The following is a 23,545-nucleotide window of genomic DNA, read 5'->3' on the forward strand; positions in this document are numbered from 1 at the left end:
AGCCTGAAAAAAAAATATTGGCTTTTTTGTGGTTTGCTACAGAACATGTAGCTTTCTTGTAACTCCTGTACTTGACAACTTTGAGTGTTCAAACATCAACACCTTTTCTTTTTTAAGATCTTATTGCAGTTGGTGCAATTTTTTCCCAAATACTGCAATAGCAAACAGGATACAGAGTCCGGTTTCTTTTACTGTTTTGTTAATAGCAACAATAAGTCGTCATAAAACCACAAGAAGATAAGCAGAAAATTCTTTTGTGTTTTAAAAAGAGAAGTCATCTCTATAGCTTTGCTGTAAACAGAAGTGTGTGTGAGAGAGACACAGAACTGGAATAATTAATGACTCGGTTTATGCAGCTTAACTTCTCCACTTTGGATTTTTAACTTACACGCACGTGAAAGCTTCCAACGCAGCTCCTGCATAATTCTGTTGAGCACAGCGTGTTTCGCAGTGCCCTCTGATGGTTATTTCGCTGCAGGATGACTGTTACCACTGCCAGCCGATGGGACAGGTGTTCGCCGTGACGCTGTTCAGGCGTCACTTTACAGCTGGTTCCATGTCACTGGTCATCAGCTGATGGTGTAGGCAGGATGCTCAGCACAGCGTCACCAACTGTTCTCGCCTGAGTGAAGTGGGTCGCTCCGTTAGCTGGTGCTAATAGTATGGTTAGCTAAATCCTGTGCTTTTGTATCTGTGTATTAGTAAAATTTGCTGGTGTAGCCTCATAAAATTTTAATCGGGCAAATTTGGGGTGTACCTCTATAATATCAAGTGCTAAAATACTGTCATGTAATGAGCAATTAGATTTAATTTTTTGATTTGTATGTTGTGTTTGATTAAGCTTTTTCTTACATAATCTCCAAAGAAATACCTTAAAAACATTGAGATGCATATGTGTACTCATAGTAACCCAGTGTACCTGTCTCGAGGTACAGTGCTGTGTGATTTAGGCACCCATTTTCTCTCCCAGCCTGTCCTAAAGGGAGATCGATCTGCCGTCCCATCCTGTCCCCTACCCCTCCCAGGCTTCGGGGTCAATCATGGACCATTGGGCCTGTTGTGTGCTGCCTGACAGCTCTGTTGACCAAGTGACATTTTGGAAACCTCCTGCCTCTTTTGGACCACGCTGTTGATGTACCATTGTAGATACGTTGCCTAGCGGTCGTGATGTCTGTTTTACAAGTTTGCTACTTAAATTGCCGTAGTAACACGCCACAAATAATAAAATATGATCAGCAACATACTGACATTGTGCTCACGTGGCACTTCTGATGAGAAAGGGGCTGATGGATAGTTGAATGGTGGGTTGAGTGGCATCAACAGCAGCAAGGCCACTTGGCCAGGGCATGGTCCCACCCTCGCCAGTGTGGTGGGGTCTGAAGTCCAGCCTCCAGCTGTGTACGCAGAATTGCTCTGAGACTACACTGATTATATCATACAGCTGATGGACATATTTTCGTTTTCTACCCGTGTTTGCTCCTCTGGCCCACACTACAAACGTTGATAACTCGACTACTGTTCAGGCAACAGCGTTGGGGATTTTCGTAAAGAGGAAATAAGCACCTCTAAGGAGTTTCTCCTGTGAGCAAAAGAGGGTATCTCGGAGCAGGGACAACCAGTCTCTGCCACTGTTGATCAAGGTGTGAACCGAGATTTTTTGGGGACTGACTTTGAAAAGAGCACGTAGTATCAGTTCCTCTTCAGTGTAAGTGCCGGGTGCTGGCCTTAGGAAAACAAATAATAATTGTAAAATATTGTACACCCTGGAATGTCCCTTTTTAAACACCCTGTTAGCTTTAATTGGACAGTTAAATAATCATCTCGGTGTGGTGTGATGGGCCCAAATAGGTCCAAGTTAGTTCTTTTGTGAGATTAATGTGAAGAGATACATGATTAAATCCTGGCATTACAGAGCAACACACCTGTTCTGGGCTGATCCTGGACATTTTTTCTGCATTGCCTGAGGAGGAGGCTTCTCAAAGGATTACAGTAACACTTTTTGACAAGCTTATACAGGGTGGAGTTTCCATGTAATGACAAGGCTCATTTGATGATGTCTCAGTAATGCATTCTTTTTATTTTTGCTGTCAACATTTATTACTGTAGAAGCATTGACTGTTACACAGCTGGTCCAACTTGTCCACATTTAAGTAACAGTAGGTCTCTCATCGTGTTTATTTTTGTCATTATGCAACGCTGCTCTCGGATTAGACTTCCAGGTAGAATTGTAATACCCACAGTTGCTTCAAAAACCTTCTTATTTTTACAAATACCAATTAAAACCTTTCATGTATTTTAAACAATGTCTGCTGACCCACTTTTTTTTTAGTGTAAAAGAAAGATACTTAAGATTTTCTGAGCTGAAAAAACTGTTGTAAACAGACTCTGTCTGAAGATAAGATGTAGAAAAATGTAGACCTGCAGAGTCACCATCTTTGCTCTCTGATCTTAGGTGACATAGAATCATAGAATAGTTTGAGTTGGAAGGGACCATGGAGGCCATCTAGTCTCATCTCTTCTTCCTAGATGCTACTACAGCTTGAGGAGAGTGTAGGTCCTTCCTGACAAATATCTGGATGGGTATTTAAAAAAAATACATAAAAGAAAACAAAAACTCCAAGACAGCACCATAAGTTCACTTTCTTTTCCCTGCTGCAGCTCTTTGTAGCAGTATGCTTGCGTGCCCATCCCAGCACTCTCTTGTGTTCGATGTGGCTTTACTGACCAAGTGCTATTTTTATAAATTTGCAGTGAGAAGCCTGGTATCACCATGTTTTCCTTCTCTTCTGCCTCGCTGCTGTCAAATGTAAGGGATTTCCTTCCTTTTTTTTTTTTTTCTGTATGATAATTCAACAGTTTTAGCTTCCAACAGCTTTTCTCTTTCTTCTTGCAAAGATACATCTCACAGCCACAAAGGAAGCTAAAAAAGATCGGTCCTAATGGATTTTTCTCCTAATCTGTGGTCTGCTTGTCTTTTCCTCCTTCAGATCAGTTGCTTTTCTCCACTCCTTACCTGCAGTTTTGCTCTCCAGTTAGAGGATGGCCTAAGTGCTTCCATCGGTTGTGCAGGAGGCCCCTGCCATTTCTGTTTCGGCACTGGAGCTCACATTGAAATTAGTAGAAATCAGGCATCTGAATACCTTTGATAATCTGTGTTCCATCTAGCACTGTCATGTGTATCATGGTATATAGTATTTGCACACAGGAGGTTATGAGAATAAATACATGAAATTCATTAAATTCCAGAGCGCAAAAGCCTTATGGTAATGACAGCTCACGAAGATTGTGATTTCACCCCTCAAAAAATCTAATTAGCACATTTACTAATTATTACTAGTTATAACTAATTAAACTACAGTAATCAAAATTTATTTGATTAAATTTTCCACTTTTGCATTTGTAATATGATAGCACCCCAAACGATGGGTTTCCCATTGCGCACTTCACTGCACCGACACACCAGCAGATCCCAGTGCCGCCTTTGAGAGTTTATTTTGAACTTTGACAAAACACAAGGTAATGACAGAAGAGAGAAAAGTTAAAATGAGGATATCTTTATTTCAGGTGTCTTTTTGGCTACACATATTGATGGTTCCAGTCACTGACTATTCACTTAGTTTCTCCCAATAAACAGGAGCTTTCCCTGCTAAGCGCCCAGGTGGGTGGATGTTGTAGCAGGACTGGGTGGGTCATTTCCCGTGGAAAGTCACTGCAGGACTGCTTCTTGAAGATTTTGGGTTTGTATTCTTTCTTGTCACTTGAGGTGATTCCCAAAAATTGGTATCTGAAACTGGGCTTTCAGCCTTCGATATAGACAGGCAGGACCCTCCTGTGGTTCTTCATCATTCTGCCCCTCGCCCTGCCCTGTCCAGGCTCCCCCCCTGAGGTTCTGCCACTGCAGAAACCTTCGTTTGCTTTGTCTTCATCATTCTCATATGCCCAACACATTCTGTGTACACTTTTTCCTTCTGTATATTCCCCATCATGTATGTTTAAGTTATACAATGTGCAAGTCTGTCATCTTAGTGAGTCAAATTAATGTCTTTCTTGCACTGGTTTGTTTGGACAAAGGGGTGTTTCTCTTTAACGCTCCCATGAATAGCCTTAAGCACTCGCAGTTTTTAATTTCAGGAGTGGCTCGGTGAAATGAACTGTCTTTCAGATAAGCATTCAGCATTTGTAAATACACTCTTTTTTTTTCTTTCTTGTAACAGCCGTTTACTCACTGATGCTCTGAGAAATGTCTTCTGCTCATGGTTATCTTCTCAAGTTCTGTCTTGTCTGGTTTTACTTCACAGTAAAACTGATCCCAAAGGGCAATGGGGAATGAAGTACAACACATCTCCCTGAAACAAATCAGGTGCAAGGCTGATTCCTGGAGTTAAATCATTAAATCCTGCCTTACGAAACAATGATTTTAAAAAAAAAAAAAAGCCCAGAAGGAGCAATGCTGACTTCTCCAGTAAAATAACCAATCCAAAAAGCCAAATGTGTTGTGTATTTTCCCCCTATGTAATCTGGAGGAAAAGGGGTCATTGCTGTCCTAAATGCAATCCCCTGTTTCCACCATCCTGCATCTGAAAATGCCTGCTATTAGGTGGTTCAGGGGTAACCTTAACAAATGGTTGAGGGAATAATTATTGGAGTTACCCTAAATTTCTTGTTAACCTTAGAGATAAGGTTTTCTTAGTCTTGTAGCTCTGGGTATCACTCAAGAGAACGTTGAGTCTGGTCCATTGTAACTATCTCATTAATATAAGTGTTCACTGTTTTTGTTATGACTTTGGAATATGCATATTAGCAAAGAAAATTCATAGCTGAAGAATATATTCTGTGGATAAATGCAATTTTTTTTTTAAAGTATCAACTCTCCATTGAATGGATGCCCCCCCTATTGTTTCATTGTCAAAATGGGAAAGCAGAGATCTGTGATTTTTTCCCTTTAAGGAGTAAAGGAGAGTTGTCTCCCATCTCCTGCCCAAAACCCCAGGGATGTGGGTGGTTTATGTTCACAGCAGCCTTTGGTTGCTGCTGTGGACTTCAGAAATGCTGGGTGTAATCCCTGTTTCTGATGAAGGCTTCTCAAGTGACCTGGGATAAGCTGTTGTCTGTTTCTTGAAAAAGGAAGATGGCAATTTTACCCTCATTGCAAAAGTATTGTGGAGATGCGTTTATTGATGTTCAGTCGATGCTGCAATCCATGTAGGGTTTAACAGGGAAGCTGTAAAATACTTATGACACTTTTTAAATTAATTATTAGTGGTATGACCTTTTTTTGTGATCTTTCTTAGTGCAATGAAAGGTTCTCTGCAAAACATTTTCTTCTGCTTTTTCTGTCACCATTATGACTTTTCCTTTGTTGCTTTTGGTAAACTTGAGTCATCCTCATACTCTGTATGGTTTCTCTGGAGGAAGAGGTGACTAAAATAACAAACTGCATTACAAAAAGGAGAACTGCAGTATCTAATGTTTAAAATTTGTCTAAGGTGTAACTCTGAACCAGACAGTATTATAATTCTTCCATCACCTCCATAGAGGAGGTGGTTCCTGTAGAGTGTGAGCAGTATTAATAAAACACAGAAGTAGGTACAAAGAGATATTTCGTAGGATTGCATCTGCTTCTTACCTAGAGAAATCTGGACTCTGGATTTGTTTTTAAAGTTTGTTTTCATTAAGAACAGTATTGTTTCAATGCAGTGTAAAGCTCGGTGGCATGGTCACTTACTTTTAGATGTGGCTCACATATTTCTGTGAGGACTGGGCAGTCATGCATAGTAATTCCTCACATTCCTGACATCTTTTTCATAATCCACTTTTAGGACGATGATAACTGTGATGAATAGGGAGGAAATAATTTTTTCATTTAAAATGCCTGGAATTCATGTTTCGATTCTTGTTGTAGAATATATAGCATCAATATTTTTTGCAGGTTATCATGCAGATTATAGAAGTTAAACCAATTTCAAAAATTTTTCAGTAAAGCTCTCTGTAGGTAAATGAATCCTGTGCCCATCAAAAGTAACTTGTAACAACTTCCTGGAGTTTTCCAGACAGCTTGTAAAATGTAAAATAAAAGCCAGTACTCAATTTCTTATAACTCTGATTAGTGTATATTTTTGGACTGAGTTTTTAACCATTCTTTCTAATTTTTTTAATTTTCACTTTTTGAGGGCTGGTTTTGTTTTGGGTTTGTTTGGGGGTTTTTTTTGTAAACTAAAGTAACTATATGGTGATCACTAGCAAGCTTTGATGAAGGAAAGAGCCTGCAGTTGCAATAGTTGTATCTGGTCTTTCTGTTTTCTCTCGGGCATTACTGGACTTGTGTGACCTTTGAAATGCAGTTAGTGTGTGGTTAGTGTATCATATATGAAGTTGCAAAACATGAAAGCTGAATAGACTCTCTACAAAGCAATTCTTTTTTTTTTTTTTTTATGCTTGTCCTCTGACAGATTGCCTGAAGTCTATCTTCCTTTAGTCAGTCAGGTTGGGAAGATGGTTTTGTTTCTCACCATTCTCAGATAAATTTATGTATGCTTATGGAAAGCCTTGGTATAGGCAGTACAAAACCTTTTCCTTTACTGTTACATTCCCTCTGTGAGAAGAGTTGGGAAAACCTCTGTGTATTCAAGAAGCTTACCTCATTTTTAGATAACATAAAAATCGGAGCTATTTAATTATTTCAACACCCCCTCTTCTCAGAAATGGAATATTAACGTAGGGTAGTTTCTGCTCTCAGGTTGCAATTAATTTTTGAAGGTATTCCATGGACATAGTCCATAAAGCTTGGCAGGGTCCAGAGAAGCCAGGAAGAGAATGGGTTATTTGGTGGTTATTGTCCTTTGAGCATTTTGCAAGAAATGCTTCTACTCATGTTTTAGCTTTGCTGAGCAAACTGATGGTTTCTCTGTCTTCTGTGAATGAAATTTAAGACACACTGATTGTAGAATAATCTTGGGTCCTGTTTCTATAAGGAAGAAGAATTTCCTCTGAAAGGATCCTGTTACTTTCCAACTGGATGTTTTTTACCTTTTCCTGCAATTTGTCCTTTCCTCTTGTGGCTGCATTCTACTTCAGAGCTTTTTAACCACTAAAACATTAGAGTTTGTTTGAGGAACATCTTCAATGTTTGCATGACATGACAGTAACAGGTAACGTGTGCTCCTGCCATTTAGAATTGAGTTTTTGCCAAGAAATGAAGTTTTGGGGAGAAAACTGATCACTTTGCAAAATTATGCCTTTATGTGGAATCAACCTTGCAGATTAATGAAAAAAAATAACATAATTCTTCGGAAAGCAGTAGGTAGAAGTCTTTAATTTCTAAGAAACACAGGGGACAGACAACCCCAGTGCACGTGCTGTGTTAGTGGTAACTACTGGTGACCGTGCTGAGCCCACCAGCAATCTCACAGCTAAATCTTATTGATTTTTGTAGGGACCAGTGCAGCTCTGCAGGGCTCTGGGAGGATTATAAGATGTAAGAGGAGTAAGCGCAGGCAAGCAGCCGCTGTCTCCAGCTCCAGAGGCAGAGCATGAAGCTATTGATCGTACACTTTGCTTTGTCAGACATCACTCCAGGGCAGTTATTCCAGCTTTTGGGGATATCCACCTCGTGATCCTTCACCGTATGGATGATGCCACCCTTTGTCATTCACATATTTTTAGTAAACCCTTATTTTTTTATGCTGTGATCATTAATAAGATACTTTGCTGGGTTTGCTGGTTTGAAGTTGGCGTGCTAGCCTCATGTTTCTCATCTGCCGGCATCTGTGTATTTGAGACACTTCAGAGCAGGACTTGCTGCTTTCCTGTCTTTGTATAATATTCAGCACAATGTGAACTGAGGCTTCTGGCTGATGTTTAGTGGTCACGACCCTGGATGGATCCCACTGAGGGTGTTCTTCCCAAGGAGAGACCTGGGAGGAGACCTTCTCTTGCAGGCCAAGCCGTTAACTGCTGTCAGTCTGAGCGGAGAGCAAATTAAAACACAGCCTTAGCCTTTAAACCTCAGTCTGTCCTTCCCTGTTACAAGATCGTCCAAATTGTCAGCTGCAGGAGTGAGATCCCTGCAAGATCCTCCCCAGCACCAGCCCAGGTTTGGCCTGGGGCAGGAGGAGGTTGAACCGGCCACGGCTGTGGTGAAGACAGTGGGGCAAAGAGCCCGGCTGCCAGATCCAGCCCGCAGGCTGGGGTCTGGACACGCCAATCCATTACATGGCCATTGAAACATAGCTTTAGGTAAGTCGGATTTTTTTAAGCCAAGGTCGCCCTTGAGGCATTTCTGAAATCATTTCTCCTGGCAATAGTGAGATAGGGGAGGCAGTCAAATATCGTGACGTCACTGGAGCTGAAGAGTGCTGGTGGACATAAAGGTGTATATCATATTGGCCCAAAACTTGCTGATATTGTTCATTTTCTTTACCTTTTTTTTTTTTAGGATGAACGTGAAGCCAGAGAAAACGTGAAAAGAGAGCAGGATGAAGCGTACCGCATATCACTGGAGGCTGACAGAGCGAAGGTGTGTGCAGGGTGAGGTGGTTGCGTGAACATCAGGATGGGAATCTCTCCACAGCTGGTGAAATCTCTCTGGTGCAGAGGACTGCCCACCTTCAGTCCTGCTTTTAACACAAGACAGTTGCTGTAGGAGCCATAATTGCCCTCAGTGGTTATAAAATGGCCCTAGATACAGTCATTAGGAGTGGACTTGACTACATCTTTTTGCTAAAGCAGTCTTGGCCCCACTTAATAGAAAGTTGGGAAAGGAATGATAGGAATATATTTCTTATATTAATTTCTACAGAAAAGTTGAGAAGTTTCTTTGCTTTTGTATACCTGATGCACATCATTAAACATGGCTGTGGAAAGTGAGGTGATACATGTATGATTTCTGTTTGTGTTTATTAGAGGGAAGCACAAGAGAGAGAAATGGCAGAGCAGTTTCGCTTGGAACAAATCCGGAAAGAACAGGAGGAAGAACGTGAGGTGGGATGTTTTCACTTTTGTGACAACTTTGTGGATTCATGAAGGTCATGAACATTGCAACTTTAATTCAAAGTATACTTTTTATGTGAACATCAAATTAGTTTTTTTATTATTTTCTTACCATGTATATATAAAAATATAGTGCAGCTAAATAATTTTCATCTGCTGTTCAATACTTTTCTGTTCTGTCTTCTGGGTCACAGTTACATCAGCTGGGTTTAAATTACAGCCAGATATTAAACAGGACTATTAACAGGAGATCCGTAAATGATGGAATCTTTGGGAACTTCTAACCTTGTTTCTGCAGGCGCTCCTTTTAAAAATATAATACCATGGAGCCCTTTCATTTGCAGCCTCACTGCAGTTCTCATCAGACAAATTGCCAAATGTAATTTGGGAGACAAAACACTTTTAAAAAAAATTTTTAAGAAAAAAAAGTAAAAAATCTGGAAAGGCAGGTCTATGGTACATTTTTCAATTTCTAAACAGTCTTCTGCAGAATCTTCCTTAGAATGAAAATTGTGTTTAAATGAACAGTTCAGGTCCCTAGGCTTATATAAGAAAACAGAAAACATTTGTTCTGAAGAGTACTGTCCCTCAAACTCTGTTATTTTGTAGCTTCTCTCAATTTGGTAGATTGTGAGGGCCTCAGTACCTGTCAGAGACAGCTCCTGCAGCCTCTTCTAGGCTCTAGGCTAGCTCCTGTCCTAGCTGTGTGTCTGTGTAGGTATTCACATAAAGCATCATGTACAGGAATTTACTTATATTAATGAATTTCTCTTTTTCACCTCCTGGCAAATACAAAATATGGCGAAAAGGCTGGGCCCCAGCCATGGTTCTCCCCCTAACCCCCACCACATTTAGAAGGATATGTAAAACAGACGAGTCATTAAAACATTTACATCTGTTCTGTGAAGTTCTTGAAATGTAAGTCCTTGCAGAACTGCTGTGAAACACAGCTGAACCTTTAAAAGGACTTTGAAACCCTTGAATATTATTTTCAAAATAAGTGATATTCACATATGAATGTCTTGATTGAAATCAGAGTTGATAAGAGGTTGTCCTTTGACTTCATAGCATATAAGATTCTGTGAGCAAGTTGCTAATGAATATAAAGCTGTATCAGCATCCCTATTGAATATATATTTACCTGGGTATGTTTCCATTATTATATCAAATATAGGTAAACTATAAATATTAAAAAATATTTATTAATATATTCATCAACTCATATAAAATATCAGAGTTCCAGTATTTTTGGTGGACATAATATAACTTCTTTGCTTTGACTCTCACGGATTATGGAGATTTGAAATTTGCAATTATTCTCATTTAGTTCTCCACTTAGTTAAAGTCCTTGGAACTCATGGAATCCTGATAGATCACAGCTTTGCTTTTCCCCCCCACACACGTGACTTAAATGTATACTTGACATTTTAGTCTTGTGTACTTTGCTGATGTATTTAAAAATTGCATTATACAACTGCAAAAAAGTTGGCTGTGAACACATTTATTATTCCCGGAGATAAACCCAATAAACAAACTGTATGAGCAATGCATTTGCATATATATCTTTGGACCAAGATAATTGCATTTAAAAAGGAGAACCATTTAAGCATTTAAGACCCTTTTAAACAGTATTGCATTGTAAATACTAAATTCAGTCCAAACAGTAGTATTCAATGGTTTGAGAAAGATGCAGCCCACTTCTTTATTATCCTACAGCATCTGATGACATTTTTAGCTCCTGTTGTTAACATAAGCCAAAAATGGAAGCTAAAAACTGAAGGAGCAGTGCACAAAACTGGACTGTGAGAAATGCATCAAGAATAACTGTAAGACGGCAATTCTGTGAGGTTAATTGCAATCAAACATAGAGCAGTACTGTAGCAGTCTCGGACTGCTGAGCTATCAGCTCACACTCAGATTCTGGTAAGAAGTAGGTCTTTGTTTTTTAAGCAATTTTGCACACATAGAAACAGTAATTAATTCTGCTTTATTATATCTGCTCCTGAACCTTTTCTGGTACTTTGGCCTTTTGGAAATTGTTTTCTTAGGCAAAGGCTGCAAGACTGGTCCATGTTATCAAAAAACACCTGGGCTTCCCTGTTTTAGTGTAGAGCTCAGTAATGAAAATAATAGGATCTGTTTGCGTAGTAGAACAAAAGGGATTTTAACAATAATGTTTACTAACACTCCCCATTTTCAAGTATACAGATTACTTATCCTGAATTGTTCTGCAACAGTGTTTACTTACGGAAGTGGCTTTGTGTTCAGTTTGTATATTTAAAATCGGACTATTGAGCTATTCACATACTGAACATCTTTTTATCAACAGAGTGAAATTGCTTGTTCAGGTCCAAGAGTTATTAATGTGATCCTTCTCATCATTGTTTTCTGACTTGCTTTGCTGGTACAGAATATCCATTGTAAATTGCCATTTTATGTTGAAGCCTTGGAGACTAGTTACTTTGGGGAGCGACGCACTCTTTGCACAAAGAAAAGAGCTCTAATGAGCTACTGTTGTTTATTTTTCTATATTATAATTGATTGGGTTCAGTAAATAATGTAGCATCTGCTGTTACACTGTGTGGGGAAATGTCAAAACAGAAAGATAGTAAGCAGGTGGTTGAGAATGGAGAGAGAGAAAATTAAAATAGAATCTATTTAAAATATAATCTCATAGTAGATGAGCAAAAATGAACTCAAGTTCTATGTATAAATATTTATACTGAGATATAATTTGCTCAGAGGTTCGTGGGTAAGAAGCAGACTATTTAAAAGCCGTCGGAATCTTGCTTCTGCCCATTCCTTTCTCTTTAATGTCATCATCTCCATCAGTTGCTGTTACTAAATGACCTTGGGGAGGTTTTCAAAGGCACAAATAGCAACTGTATATCTTGACAGTTCCTTGAATGGTCTAGCTAAATCCTGACTGCCTCTTCCGTTTGAAAAGTTGTCTGTTAGGTGTATCCTGCTGCTTCGTCCGTTCACTGACGTTCTCATTACCTGCTGCCTCCAGTGAGCTGACACTGGAACAAGGCTGCTAGCTAATTATGGTCTCATTTTTAAAAGATGCCATTGCCTGTTCAGGAGTACTGACAGCGCTCAGTACCCTCGAAAATCAAGCCCACCTTGTTCAGCAGTCTAATATTAGGCACCAATTAAAATTAAAAATAATACTAAAAATATTAGTGTTGTCAGTAGCTCTCGGAGGCAGAGGACAGGGAAAACAGACTTGGCTCCTGCCCTTAAAGTCTAAACATCAGCAGCGTACACAATGTTAGCAGGAAGACAGACAGACACGTTTTCAGACGCATAATGTGGCCAGCCATTACCATATTGGGGCTGATTTCATCCACGTTGTTGCAGAAAGTGTGCACACCTGTGCTTGGAATCATCTTCCTGCAAATAACAGTGATAATTGCTTGGTTTAAATCTCAAAGCTCCCATTTCTGTCCTCCCAGCTTTCTTGTTTAACTGTTCTTTGTATGTACTCTATGTATGTCATGTGCCTCCATGATATTTTAAATTATGTCTTTTAGCAGCATTTTAGATTATTTATAGTAAATCTCCTGCAAATATTTCTTTTTATTCTGAACTGCTACTAAGGGTCTCATCTTTGCTGCAAACGGTCAATTACTCTGTGCCAGAGGAAGGCAAATTGATAAGTGCATTTGAAGAAATACTTTTACTGCCTTTAATTTATACCCTTTAAGGAAGCAGTTGGCCACTTGACAATTATTCTCTCATTCAAATTTTTTTTCCAAGGCTTTCTGACAAATGATTAAATTACTTATCCCCATCGTGCATTAACTGTAGACCTAATAATATGTGTTATAAAGAAGGATTTATTTTAATGAGTTGTCTGGTGGGCTGTTATTAAGGAATGAATAAAAATGATTTTGTCACTGAGATATAAAGCACATCTATGGCTCTGGAGCACTGCAGCACGTCTTGAAGTTCTAGAAGAAATAAAGCAAAAAAGCTCTCTGTCCTTTTTTTCTGTTGTTAACATTGCAACCTAAATGATTCTTTTTCCTTCCCCAGGCTATCAGGCTCTCTTTGGAGCAGTCTTTGCCCCCAGAACCAAAAGAGGAGAGCACCGAGTCTGTCAGTAAACTCCGTATTCGGACGCCCAGGGGAGAATTCTTTGAGCGACGTTTCCTGGCCAGCAGCAAGCTCCAGGTTGTCTTTGATTTTGTAGCTTCCAAGGGATATCCTTGGGAGGAGTACAAGCTGCTGGGCACCTTTCCGAGGAGAGATGTGAGTAAATGTACCTTTCAGGAATAAATACTAGTACTTCTGTATGTTAGATGACCAGTATGTTACAGCATAGAAGGTAAAAGATTTGCCTGAATGTGTTAAGAGTCCTGCCAAGCTCTAGGCAAGTCAAGTGCTAACCTCCTAGTGTTATCATACGTTACATACAAAATAGAGGTGTGAAATCTGTTTCCAGTGACATTGTAAAAAAAATCCTCCGTTTCTGAAACAAACAAGTTGTGGATCACATTCAGTGAAAACTGCCCTAATACACTGAGCCAGCATTGCTCACGTCCTGTTCTGAAGGAAGCAGCACCGGTATTAGTTCTCTGTTTAGTCTGTTATGGGCTGGTATCTCTGATCTTTCTGGGTTTGCCATTTTGATGCAGTTTTTTTGCTATGAGCAAGGAAGGCTCGGTGTCAGATAGTAAATGGTTATGAGCTAATCAGTACATTCTAACAAGTTATTCATCCACTTGTTCCATCATACCAGTAAACAGTCATTTATAAATACCTGCTACCTCCGAATTCTAATGATGTACCTGCTGTGACCCATTTTCAAAATCAATGCTGCTTACAAAAGCAAGTTCAGTTCTGGTGGTTTATCAACAGATATTTATATGCTGGTTACTAAATTTCTTTGAAAAGATACCTATATATATATATGTTGTCACTCTATTACAAATTCACTTTCATTTCTTATCTAGCCATTGCTACAGCAAAGGTAACAGTCAGTGGGTCCAGCTGTGCAGCAAAGACCTGGGGCCCTGCATAAAAGGCAAAGGTAGCGGGCACTACAGAGGTGACAGAAGAGAGCCAAGCAGTGATGGGTGAAGTTTGGCAGCTTTTTGGCCATACTGCCTCAGTACTGCAAATGAGTGGGGCAGCTCTGGCTCAGCCGAGGTTTTGTTTGCTGGGGACATCTCCAGGTGGATGGTTAAGCCCTTTTCCATCAAAGGAACTCAATAACTTTTCACTTTATCATCTTGTTTGTAAGTTTTTTAAAGTGGCGCAAGTACTCCAAAAGGGGAAGAAAATAACATCCTTAGCAAACGTACAACCTTGGGAGTGGATGTGATTTCCAGTGATTTTTGGCATAACTTTATGAACAGGGTTGTGGTGCTTACAGCTTTTCTTCCACCTTGTCTTATATTGAGAATCCTAATCAGTCAGACTGAAAGCAGCATTTAAAGAATCTCATTAATCTCTAATTAACTTGACTCCTTAAGCATGTAATATCATTTCCAGTGAACCAAAGACTAGAAGTTTTTCTAGGATTACTGATCATTCAGTTTGCTTGACAGCAATCTTTTACAGTCTAAGTAATGTTTTTGTGTATTCTAAATATTCTGCAAGTCATACCTCCCTACCTATAACACATTTATGTCTTAGTACATATTTAGTATAAAAAAACCCTACAAGTATATTGCTCTATTTACACTTGTTTTGCACTTTAGACTGTTTCTGTACATAACCACATCATCATCATTAGTTTTACTCTTCTGTAACACACTAAAAAAATTGGTCAGACAACTCACATAAGAACAAGTTAAGAAAGGAGCAGGAAAAAAGCAAGACCACTAAATGAGAACAGATTGGTATTTTCAGTACATTTGTGAAACTGTCAGGGAGAAAACGCTGAAGCAAAGAAAGGGGAATTTAATGGCAGGATACGGAGCTGTTGGTCTGTTGCATGGGAAGCAAAGACCCTGTCAGCTTTCTTCTGTGATTCCAACCTCATAATGCCAGGTATGAGGAGTCACATAAATGATTTATGCCGACTGACTCAGTGGCTGTGTATGAATCTGGTTGCCGTTGTGATCATCAGAGCTACAACAGACAAAATATAATCCCCAGGGGTTTGCTAACTGCTGAGAACTGTAAGTGACATCTGCCATGTTCGCCAGGGTTGGAAGTTGGAAGCGTGCAACTCCATAGGCAGATTTAAAAAAAAAAAAAAAAGTCATTGATGAATGCCTTGGAAGTACAGTAAAAGTATATATTAATTTCCTTAGGCTTTGTGGTATATAGACTCTTAAAAATACACTGCCAGTTGTCAAGACCCTTCCGCTATATGATACATATCACAAACGTCCACTGAAATCTGTGCAAAAAGAACAGAGCACTTGAGATGCTTGTGCTGCAGAAAACAATAGCACTTAAAAAATCCTTTTGTATTTAAACTATACACAACTTTTTTTTAATATGTTTTGAAAGTGTCAGAATTACTTTGCTGGTGTTTTTGCTGCAATAAGATGAAAACACGTCTTCTCAAGTTAATATCTTTAGTTCTGTCCTGATCTGTGTTACAATAACATATACACCCCCAAAAGTGTTTCCGTCTTACTGAAAAATGAGGGGATTATTGTCAACCAAATCAGCATTTTCTTGGGGTAAACTTTTTAGAGCATTTTTACCTGCTTTTCAGAGCCATCAGTCCTAATACAGTGTTGACGTATTTTTACTACTTTGGTAAATAAAAATTCATTAGTTCTTAGTTCTATGTTCCAGTTGCTTACACAGATATCCTTAGCTAACTTAAAGTTAGTATCATAACCCTACTGTAAATACAAACTTCTACACATGAGTAAATACACAGATTAACCTTTTCCAGACACTACGTGTAGATTTTAAAGCAGCAGTGACATTCCACAGCAGTTAAGCGCATGCAGTGACTTGTTATTGGGTCTTTGTCACCGACTGTGTTGTTCTTTCTACTGGCGCTGAAATGAGCTATTACCCACCTCCTCGCTCGGTACTTTAACCAAGGCAGCGCTGCAGACCCTGTACATGGGTGAACCTGGGTCAGCAGGTGACTCGTACCTCTGACTTCGGAAACGTTTGGCAGGCACACCTTTCAGAGTGAAAAGCTGTGTTGTAAGTTATTTGCGTTATTCTTAAATGCACCTGCAAAAGCTTTATGGAAGCTATTGAAATGTATGTGCTGGTTTTAAAATTATATTTCTTCCAAGAGTTGCTCTAGTCTTCAAAATACATTTAACTGTAATAAAAAGAGCTTGCCCTAAGCATATTAGCATGCTCAGTGAGCTTTCTCATTCAGTATTTCTTCTAAGTCCCTTTCTCTTAAAAGCTTTCCCAAACACTAATGGCAGTAGTCCTCTCAGTCCACCAGCTGCGAGATCCACCTTCTCCCAGTCCCCTGGAGACCTCCCGGATGATCAGTTCCTCGCTTCCTTCTGTGGTGGAGATCTGCAGAAGTCTTCCTAAAACTCTTCAACATCTTATGGACTGTGCATTTTGCCACACTTTAGGCAAGAAGCTGACAGCATACCGTGTCCAGTTGAAACTATAGGAGGAATGTGCAGAACAGATCTACCCAAACTGGGCTTCAGCTTCCCCGCTCGGGTTCATGATATGTTTGTGAATATTTTATGGTATCTGTCAGAAAGGGAGCTCCTGGCACGCTCTCTCTTCTGAAAGACTATTTTTGAAAGACTGAATTTAATTTCTTCTGAAAAATCAAAATTGCAATCTACAATTTCTTCTGCTCATTTCTCCTTGAGGTGGAGCGCCAGTTATGTATTTGAGAGTACGCCTTTTGCAGACACGGTATTAGAGACTTAAGCTCTTTATTTACTGTATCTGGAAGCGCTGGTAAGCCAAGACTTCTACAGTATTTCACATTTCATTTTTCTGAGCCACAGCTTAGGATCAGGTGGCAGTTAAGTCACTTAAGGTTATTTAAATGCATCTAAAATGTTGCTTAATAATTCAGAACCAGTTTGCTCTGTTTAGAGTATTAAGATTTTTTAAATCCTTTTAATTAACCAATTTCAACAGCAGTTTAAATAAACAGAAACAAAAAAATCTGTCTCCCTTGAAGGGGTAGAAAATAAATTTAACTCAAATTGCATGTCAATTTAAGTATGGTCAGGATTTCAGTAAATTTAGGGACAGACAATTCTTAATATTATATGGGAGTACAGAGTAAGATATCCCTCCCAAACCAAACATAATCATTCACTCCGGTGCTCTGGCAGGAGAAATCCTCTTTGACATCCACAGTGGTGAAGATAATGCCACAGGATAATAAGCTTAGCTGCAGCACTCAGCACACATAGTCATCTGAGCAGGCAACTATCCCCTGGTCTTCTCAGAAAGGTAATGCTAAAGCATGATCCCTGTATTGCTGTGCCAGGTAGTTTGGCAATTTTGTGTATCTGGGTGCTGGAAGCCATTCTTTGTAAGGATTGCTCTGCATTTCACCTGGTGCAAACTACTTCCTTGAAGGAATCTACTTTTAAACTCATCAGGTGGTGTTTAAACTCTTTAAATAAAAAAAGAGTGTTATGTTCAGGACTGTTTCTGGCTTTTAACATTCTTTCTCCTAATCATCATCTTGATAGAAAGATAGAAAAAGGATATTATTGTGAGAAAGGATTAATGCAGTATCATGGTTATACCCAATAGTACTCTTAATAACTTCACATAAATCGGGGAAAGTAGCTTGAATATCTGTCTTACGGCAAAGGGGGATTTTAGATGAATTAAATATTTTTCCGATATGTTCAAAAAACTTGAGAATGTTTTTGTAAGGTCAGGGAAAAATTAACATGTGACCCATGCAATATTTACTGATATTTATATTTCCTACTACAAAAAATAGTGCTTATCTGTTTAAATTCACATAATTTAAAATTTTTCGGTCAATATAGATCTGACGATGGTCTTTATCAGCTACGATCTAGTTTACACAAGACCACAGCCACCTACAAAGGTAGACATCCCTTCTCTCGTTTAAAACTGTCAACACTACCTGCCCTGTCTTTCTTCTCTTTTCAGGACACATTGTTATTTTATTTATTCAAGCAGTTACGTTTAGTTTAGTTAAGACACTGAGAAGTTGCCTAAGCAAATTGGCCACACCAGACTGGCATATTCCCGTGGTTCCTGTAGAAGCGTGATTTCTGATGACTGGTCACAGTAGAACGATTGGATGGGTTAGCCTTGAGCGCAAGAGGAGCAGAGCAGCTATCATTGCAGCCAGAATGCTGCAGAAGCGTTTGCATCCCCTAGGTTTTATTGCTTTTCACAAGCTTGTTGCTCACAAAGAATAGTATCACAGTCTTTCGGTCAGTGCTGACAAAGGGAGTAGGTGATACTCTTGCCCTGCTGAAGTCAGTGGCAGTACTGAGTAGATTTTGCTTCTTGAAAGGTGATGTTTGCTTTTGTGGAAACATAGTTTCCATACAGGCTGTCAAAAGTTCTGTGTTACAGAAAGATTTTTCATAATGTTTACTTCCAAGAAAGACTGACTTGATCTGACTTTTCAGACCTGGTGTCTCTGCATAAGTAAATATGAGATCCGAAGAGAAAGGTGAAAGCTCTTCATGTATCAAGTAACTGAAAGGAGATGGAAGGAATGTCTTCCTCATCTCGTAGATGTAAGCTTCTTCTAAAAAGAAATAGAATTACATTCTGTGGGTCAATATAGTTTCTGATGTCTTACAACAAGTCTGTTTGAATACAGGGAATGTTAAATCAATGTCAGGAAATAGGTGTGCATTTCAGCTGAGCTATTTTACTTAAGACTCGCTAAAGCAAGCAAGCATTCAGCACAGCCCTGAGTCCTCCCTGCGGTATGTGAACTCTCCGGTGAGTCATCCTCATTAGTTAACCCTGTGACTAATACCAACCCTGGGATTAAAATATTCCACCCAAGCACATCCCTCGGACCAAAAGTATTCTTTTATTCAGCACTGCCCCATTTTACAAAACGTTTATTTTTGGGGAGGCGCGTTACTGTTCACGGGAAGGTGCCGTGGTTAAGCCGCAGAGCTGCGGTGCTCTGTGTGGCGTTGTCCAGCGTAAACTGGGCCTAAGAGATTGTGTACTTTTTCCCCAGAATTCATGTTTAATGTCAATTTTGTGGGCTTTTTCCCCCTCATAGGAAGAAAATGTAATGATAAAATACCAATCAAGAGCTTTGTAATAGTATGATACTAAGAATGCAGCGTCTGGTTACCAGAAAATTTAATGATCTCCTGCTGTTTCGGTGATTGCCTAAGTAATGCATCAGCCTAAATCACCAGAGCAGTCTTAGGCGTGCTTTTTATTCTATTTACCTATCTACCAGTCATGATGTTATACTGTAGATATCATTGTGGTATCTGAACATCTTAATCCTTTGAACTTGTGATAAAAACCCCTTTGGATTGTTTTTCCATGCAGTTATAATGAAGTGCCCACGAATCCAATCCTGGGTCATTCTCCTGTGAGCGGCTGCGTTCACATCCATTCCCCTTTGGGATGTCTGCAAAGCAAAGTTCTTGCTGTTCATTTAGAGCACTAAACGTATGTGTATATGTTCAGACTTAGAGAAGATGTGGCTGTTTTGTGAAAGCTAGAGTATTTCTGGGGCCGTGATCTTTCTTCTCTGTAGCTAGCACATGTTAAAATAATTAAAACATGAATAATTGTTAGTGATATAAGCATGCTGGCAGCAGCGCCCACAGCTAATGGAGTGCTTTGCTCCCTGGCACAGCAGAAAGGATGCTTAACATACAAATGCTCTCATCTGCAAATGCCAGTACTTAAACCTTTTCTCTACTTGGCAAGAAAACGGAAAATAAATAGTGCGAAGGAGCGGGTGATGGAGCAATTCTGCCTGCAGGTCCTTCACCCAGGGTATTCTGTTGGCTTCTCTTTTTCCAAGAAACCACACAAATAATTCTTAAATAGATTAAAGATTTCAAACCAGAAAAGGAAAAAGGAGGAAATCATAAAATCACCTTCCTCATCCCTTAAAATCTGAAGTCCAGAGGTCTCGGAGTTGTTGGCACTGTGGAGACCAGCAACGACTTGTCCATCTGACTGCTGCTAGTGTCGACTTCTGGCTCTCAGTGTATAAGGCAAATTGTGTGATACTTGAATGCCACCAACACCACATCAACAAAAGTCATTTTGTTGAAAGAGACTCTAATTAATTAGAAACTTTGGTGTTTTCACTTCTCCTGACAAAATTAAAAGTGTATTTTTTCCTTTGTCATTGAAAACGAGCTGTTTGAAAGGCTAGAGGAAGGTGGAGCATTTTTGTCGTGATGTTCCAGTGAGACTAATTCTTAGAAACATGTACAAAACAGATATTCAGTCATGTTAGTGACGGGATGTATTTTGGAGGAGTACTGATCACTAAACAAAATTTCTGATTTTGGGCTAAAAAGAACAGAGCTACCTCAGAGCTACCCAAGTGGAACTATAGCTGTACAGAGCGTTTCCTAACATCTTTTATTGGAAGGTAGATAAACTATAGTTATGTATTTCTTTTAATTGCTGTTAAAAAGACATAGGATTTGGGTAACATCTGGGGTTTTTTTAAACATCATTAACATCTGAGCTTTTTTGGTGCAAGAACGGTTATATTTGTGTTTTTTTTAACTGTGTTCTACAAACATGAGGTATTTCTCTCAATTAAAAAAAATCATATTTTCATCTAGAATAATGAATTCATAATGTTGAACTTTTAAGAAGCACCAAACAGTCCAGGCCTCGCTATGCAAATATAGCAACACTGGGTTAGGGCTTCTCCTTATTGCTTACGCTGCCCTGTCGTGCTTCGGATTTTAAAAAACAGAGGAGAACACAGTTGCTATCTTAATTTACTGTCTAAAAAGACAAGCGATGCAAGTCAGGTTTATAAGCCTTCACTGATTAGAATCTATGCAGCAAATTCTTTTCTGATAGACGTTAAGTCATCGAACACGTATGTTCGTCTGTGTGTATGTTAAGTCAACACCATGTAAAGACTGGTGGCATCGGTATCTCGGAGAGCTGCACGGCTTTTCTAGGAAAGAGAAAAAAACAGGATACATCATCACAATTTTCTGTTTTATCAACATCTGTCACTTTGCTTAGTAAATGTGTTTTTAAAATATGCTTCATCTAAAACACTGTTTTGAGAAAATCTCTTCAGAGAAATAAAATAATAAGTGTGACATATCTAGATTAAAGCTTTGCACTTAGAACAAGACCAGAAGTCTTTTACTGTGCCATATTTTTCCTTATTTCTGACGGCTTCAATTCAGATGTAAATTATCTCCAAGTTTATTCAACTAACCCAGCTCTAATTGCATATATTTCTATAAGGTAACCCCACTTTTGTTTGTTGCTCAAGCTGCGCGTATTACCCGTATAACCCACAGATGTTTCAATAGGTAGAAAGGATTCACTGTGTGTGTTTGTGTGTCATTCTGAAAATATAATATTTTAAACAGATCTGGTACTTTACCAGGTGTGCCTTTAAGTAATTTCTATTGCATTTATACTTTAGGAGGATTAGGAAAGAGAGTAAAAGAACTCTTTGTCCGTTAGATTCATTAAATGTATTCATGCGTGTGTAAGTGGCATAGAGGCTGTGCTACTCGGGAATCAGATCCTTCTCCTAGGGTGTAGAGAAAGGTGAAGGGTGTGATGTTTACTGCTTGTGTAAGTGTCATAATAATTGTGTGTTCGATTCTTTTTTTTAAATTACCTTCCTGGGCATTAAGCCATTTTTTTTTGTATTTATCTTTTCGCTGCAGAGTTAGGGAGGGTAAGGAACCAGGCTCTTCTCTGTGACATCTAGTGATAGGACAAGGGGCAATGGGTTCAAGCTGGAACATAGGAGGTTCCGCTTGAGTATGAGGAAAAACTTCTTTACAGTGAGGGTGACAGAGCACTGGAACAGGCTGCCCAGAGAGGTTGTGGAGTCTCCTTCTCTGGAGACATTCAAAGCCCGCCTGGATGTGTTCTTGTGTGATCTGATCTAGGTGTCCTGCTCCGGCAGGGGGATTGGACTAGATGATCTTTCGAGGTCCCTTCCAATCTCTAACATTCTGTGATTCTGTGATTCTGTGAACCACACCTTTGAAATGGTAAAAGTACAGCTGGTCAGGATGGGAGTGTGTAACAGAACAGATAAGTCAGCAAAGGTGAAGACAGAAATAATATAAAAATTGTTCTAGAAGAAAAAAGACTTTGCTATGAAAATATATTAAAATGTTTAAACTAGTATTAAGTTTCATTATCAGGTTATTAAAAAAAATACGGGAGTTATTCTGAATAAAGTGTAAGCAGCTACTACATTCTTAGGGGGAAATAGAAGCATTAACATTACCATCTCTTGGTTTGGTGCAGCCTGAAATCATTCAAACTTCAAAGTGCTGCGAAGTACTTCAAACCAACTAGCTTGTGCTTAGTTGAAATTACCGCAGAATTAGTTACAACAGATACCTGTCACAATAATAAACTTCCTGTGCACCAAAGCAACACGGGTTATATAACAAAGCTCTTCAAAAGATGAACTCGTAGCTCCAGTGGACCAAAGCTTAAGATCCTATAAAATTGTATCCGTAGTTGGAAGAAGAGTACCGTTTTACCAGCTTAAACCTATTCCAGTGAAAGTGAAACATTTCATAGCTCAAAGGCTACGATAGAAGCAAGGTCCTGTTACCGCCCTCTGGTCATGTTGCTAGAAAGTCTTCCCTGAAGAGAGGGGAGTGTTAACGTTTGCACAGAAGGCAATCTGCTTTGGCTTTGGGACAGCGCAGAATGGGCGTACATGTTGTTCTAGAGAATTCTGTGAGCTTGAATATTGGCAATTTTCCTGTTGCTTGAGTTCTGCTCTCTTAGCATCTGAACGTTGTGTCCTTCCTCTGCCACCCTCCTCACTACATAGATTTGGAACAGCTTGGGATCTCTTTTTCAGGGGTTTCAACATTTCATTATACTTATAAAGTACTTACCTTAGGAAAACCATAAAATATATTTTTAAAATACATTCCCCTCATCAGCTGGTATCACCATGTGACATATGAGCGGATTCTTACAATGCAGGTGACTGGTAGAAAGTCAGATATTGTAGGACTTGAAAATACAGAGAAACACCATGCTTTCAGCATTTGTTCAGACCTTTAACAGATGCCAACGCTTAGTTTGGTGAATTCTGCAACCTTAATCAAGAAAGCATTGATTTCACATAAACACGTGCTTTCCCAATAATATATTAAAAAAATCTTTAAATAATAAAGGTGTGGGGGTTCTGGACAATGATGTTCAGGGGTGTTTTGAAAAGAGCACCGTGCAGTGACATCAGAGCAAAGGATTGTCAGCACTGAAGCTGACTCCAGAATTTATCCTAATGGTAATGAAACAAGGTACACAGATTTAATATGAAGGTATTTTAATACTTTGCACTATGAAATAATCCACATAAATCTATTAAAGTGAATAAAATTCACTAAAACACTACATTGGATACACCTTTGCTGGCCACAGCTCTTCAGGGTCTTTTGGTCTCTATTGT

The 23,545-nt window shown here is 39.2% G+C and overlaps 1 protein-coding gene across 1 annotated transcript in view; it reads left to right on the forward strand.

The window, feature by feature from the left end:
* FAF1 (Fas (TNFRSF6) associated factor 1) overlaps nt 1–23,545 on the forward strand; it is a 166,285-nt gene that overhangs the window by 139,524 nt on the left and 3,216 nt on the right. The window contains exons 16-18 of the mRNA XM_010080340.1: nt 8,435–8,515; nt 8,902–8,979; nt 13,030–13,245. Coding sequence (XP_010078642.1) covers nt 8,435–8,515; nt 8,902–8,979; nt 13,030–13,245 — 375 coding nt within the window. The remainder of the gene's footprint in view (nt 1–8,434; nt 8,516–8,901; nt 8,980–13,029; nt 13,246–23,545) is intronic.

The sequence above is a fragment of the Pterocles gutturalis genome, unplaced genomic scaffold (assembly GCF_000699245.1).
Source record: "Pterocles gutturalis isolate BGI_N339 unplaced genomic scaffold, ASM69924v1 scaffold9764, whole genome shotgun sequence".
Classification (NCBI taxonomy): domain Eukaryota; kingdom Metazoa; phylum Chordata; class Aves; order Pterocliformes; family Pteroclidae; genus Pterocles; species Pterocles gutturalis.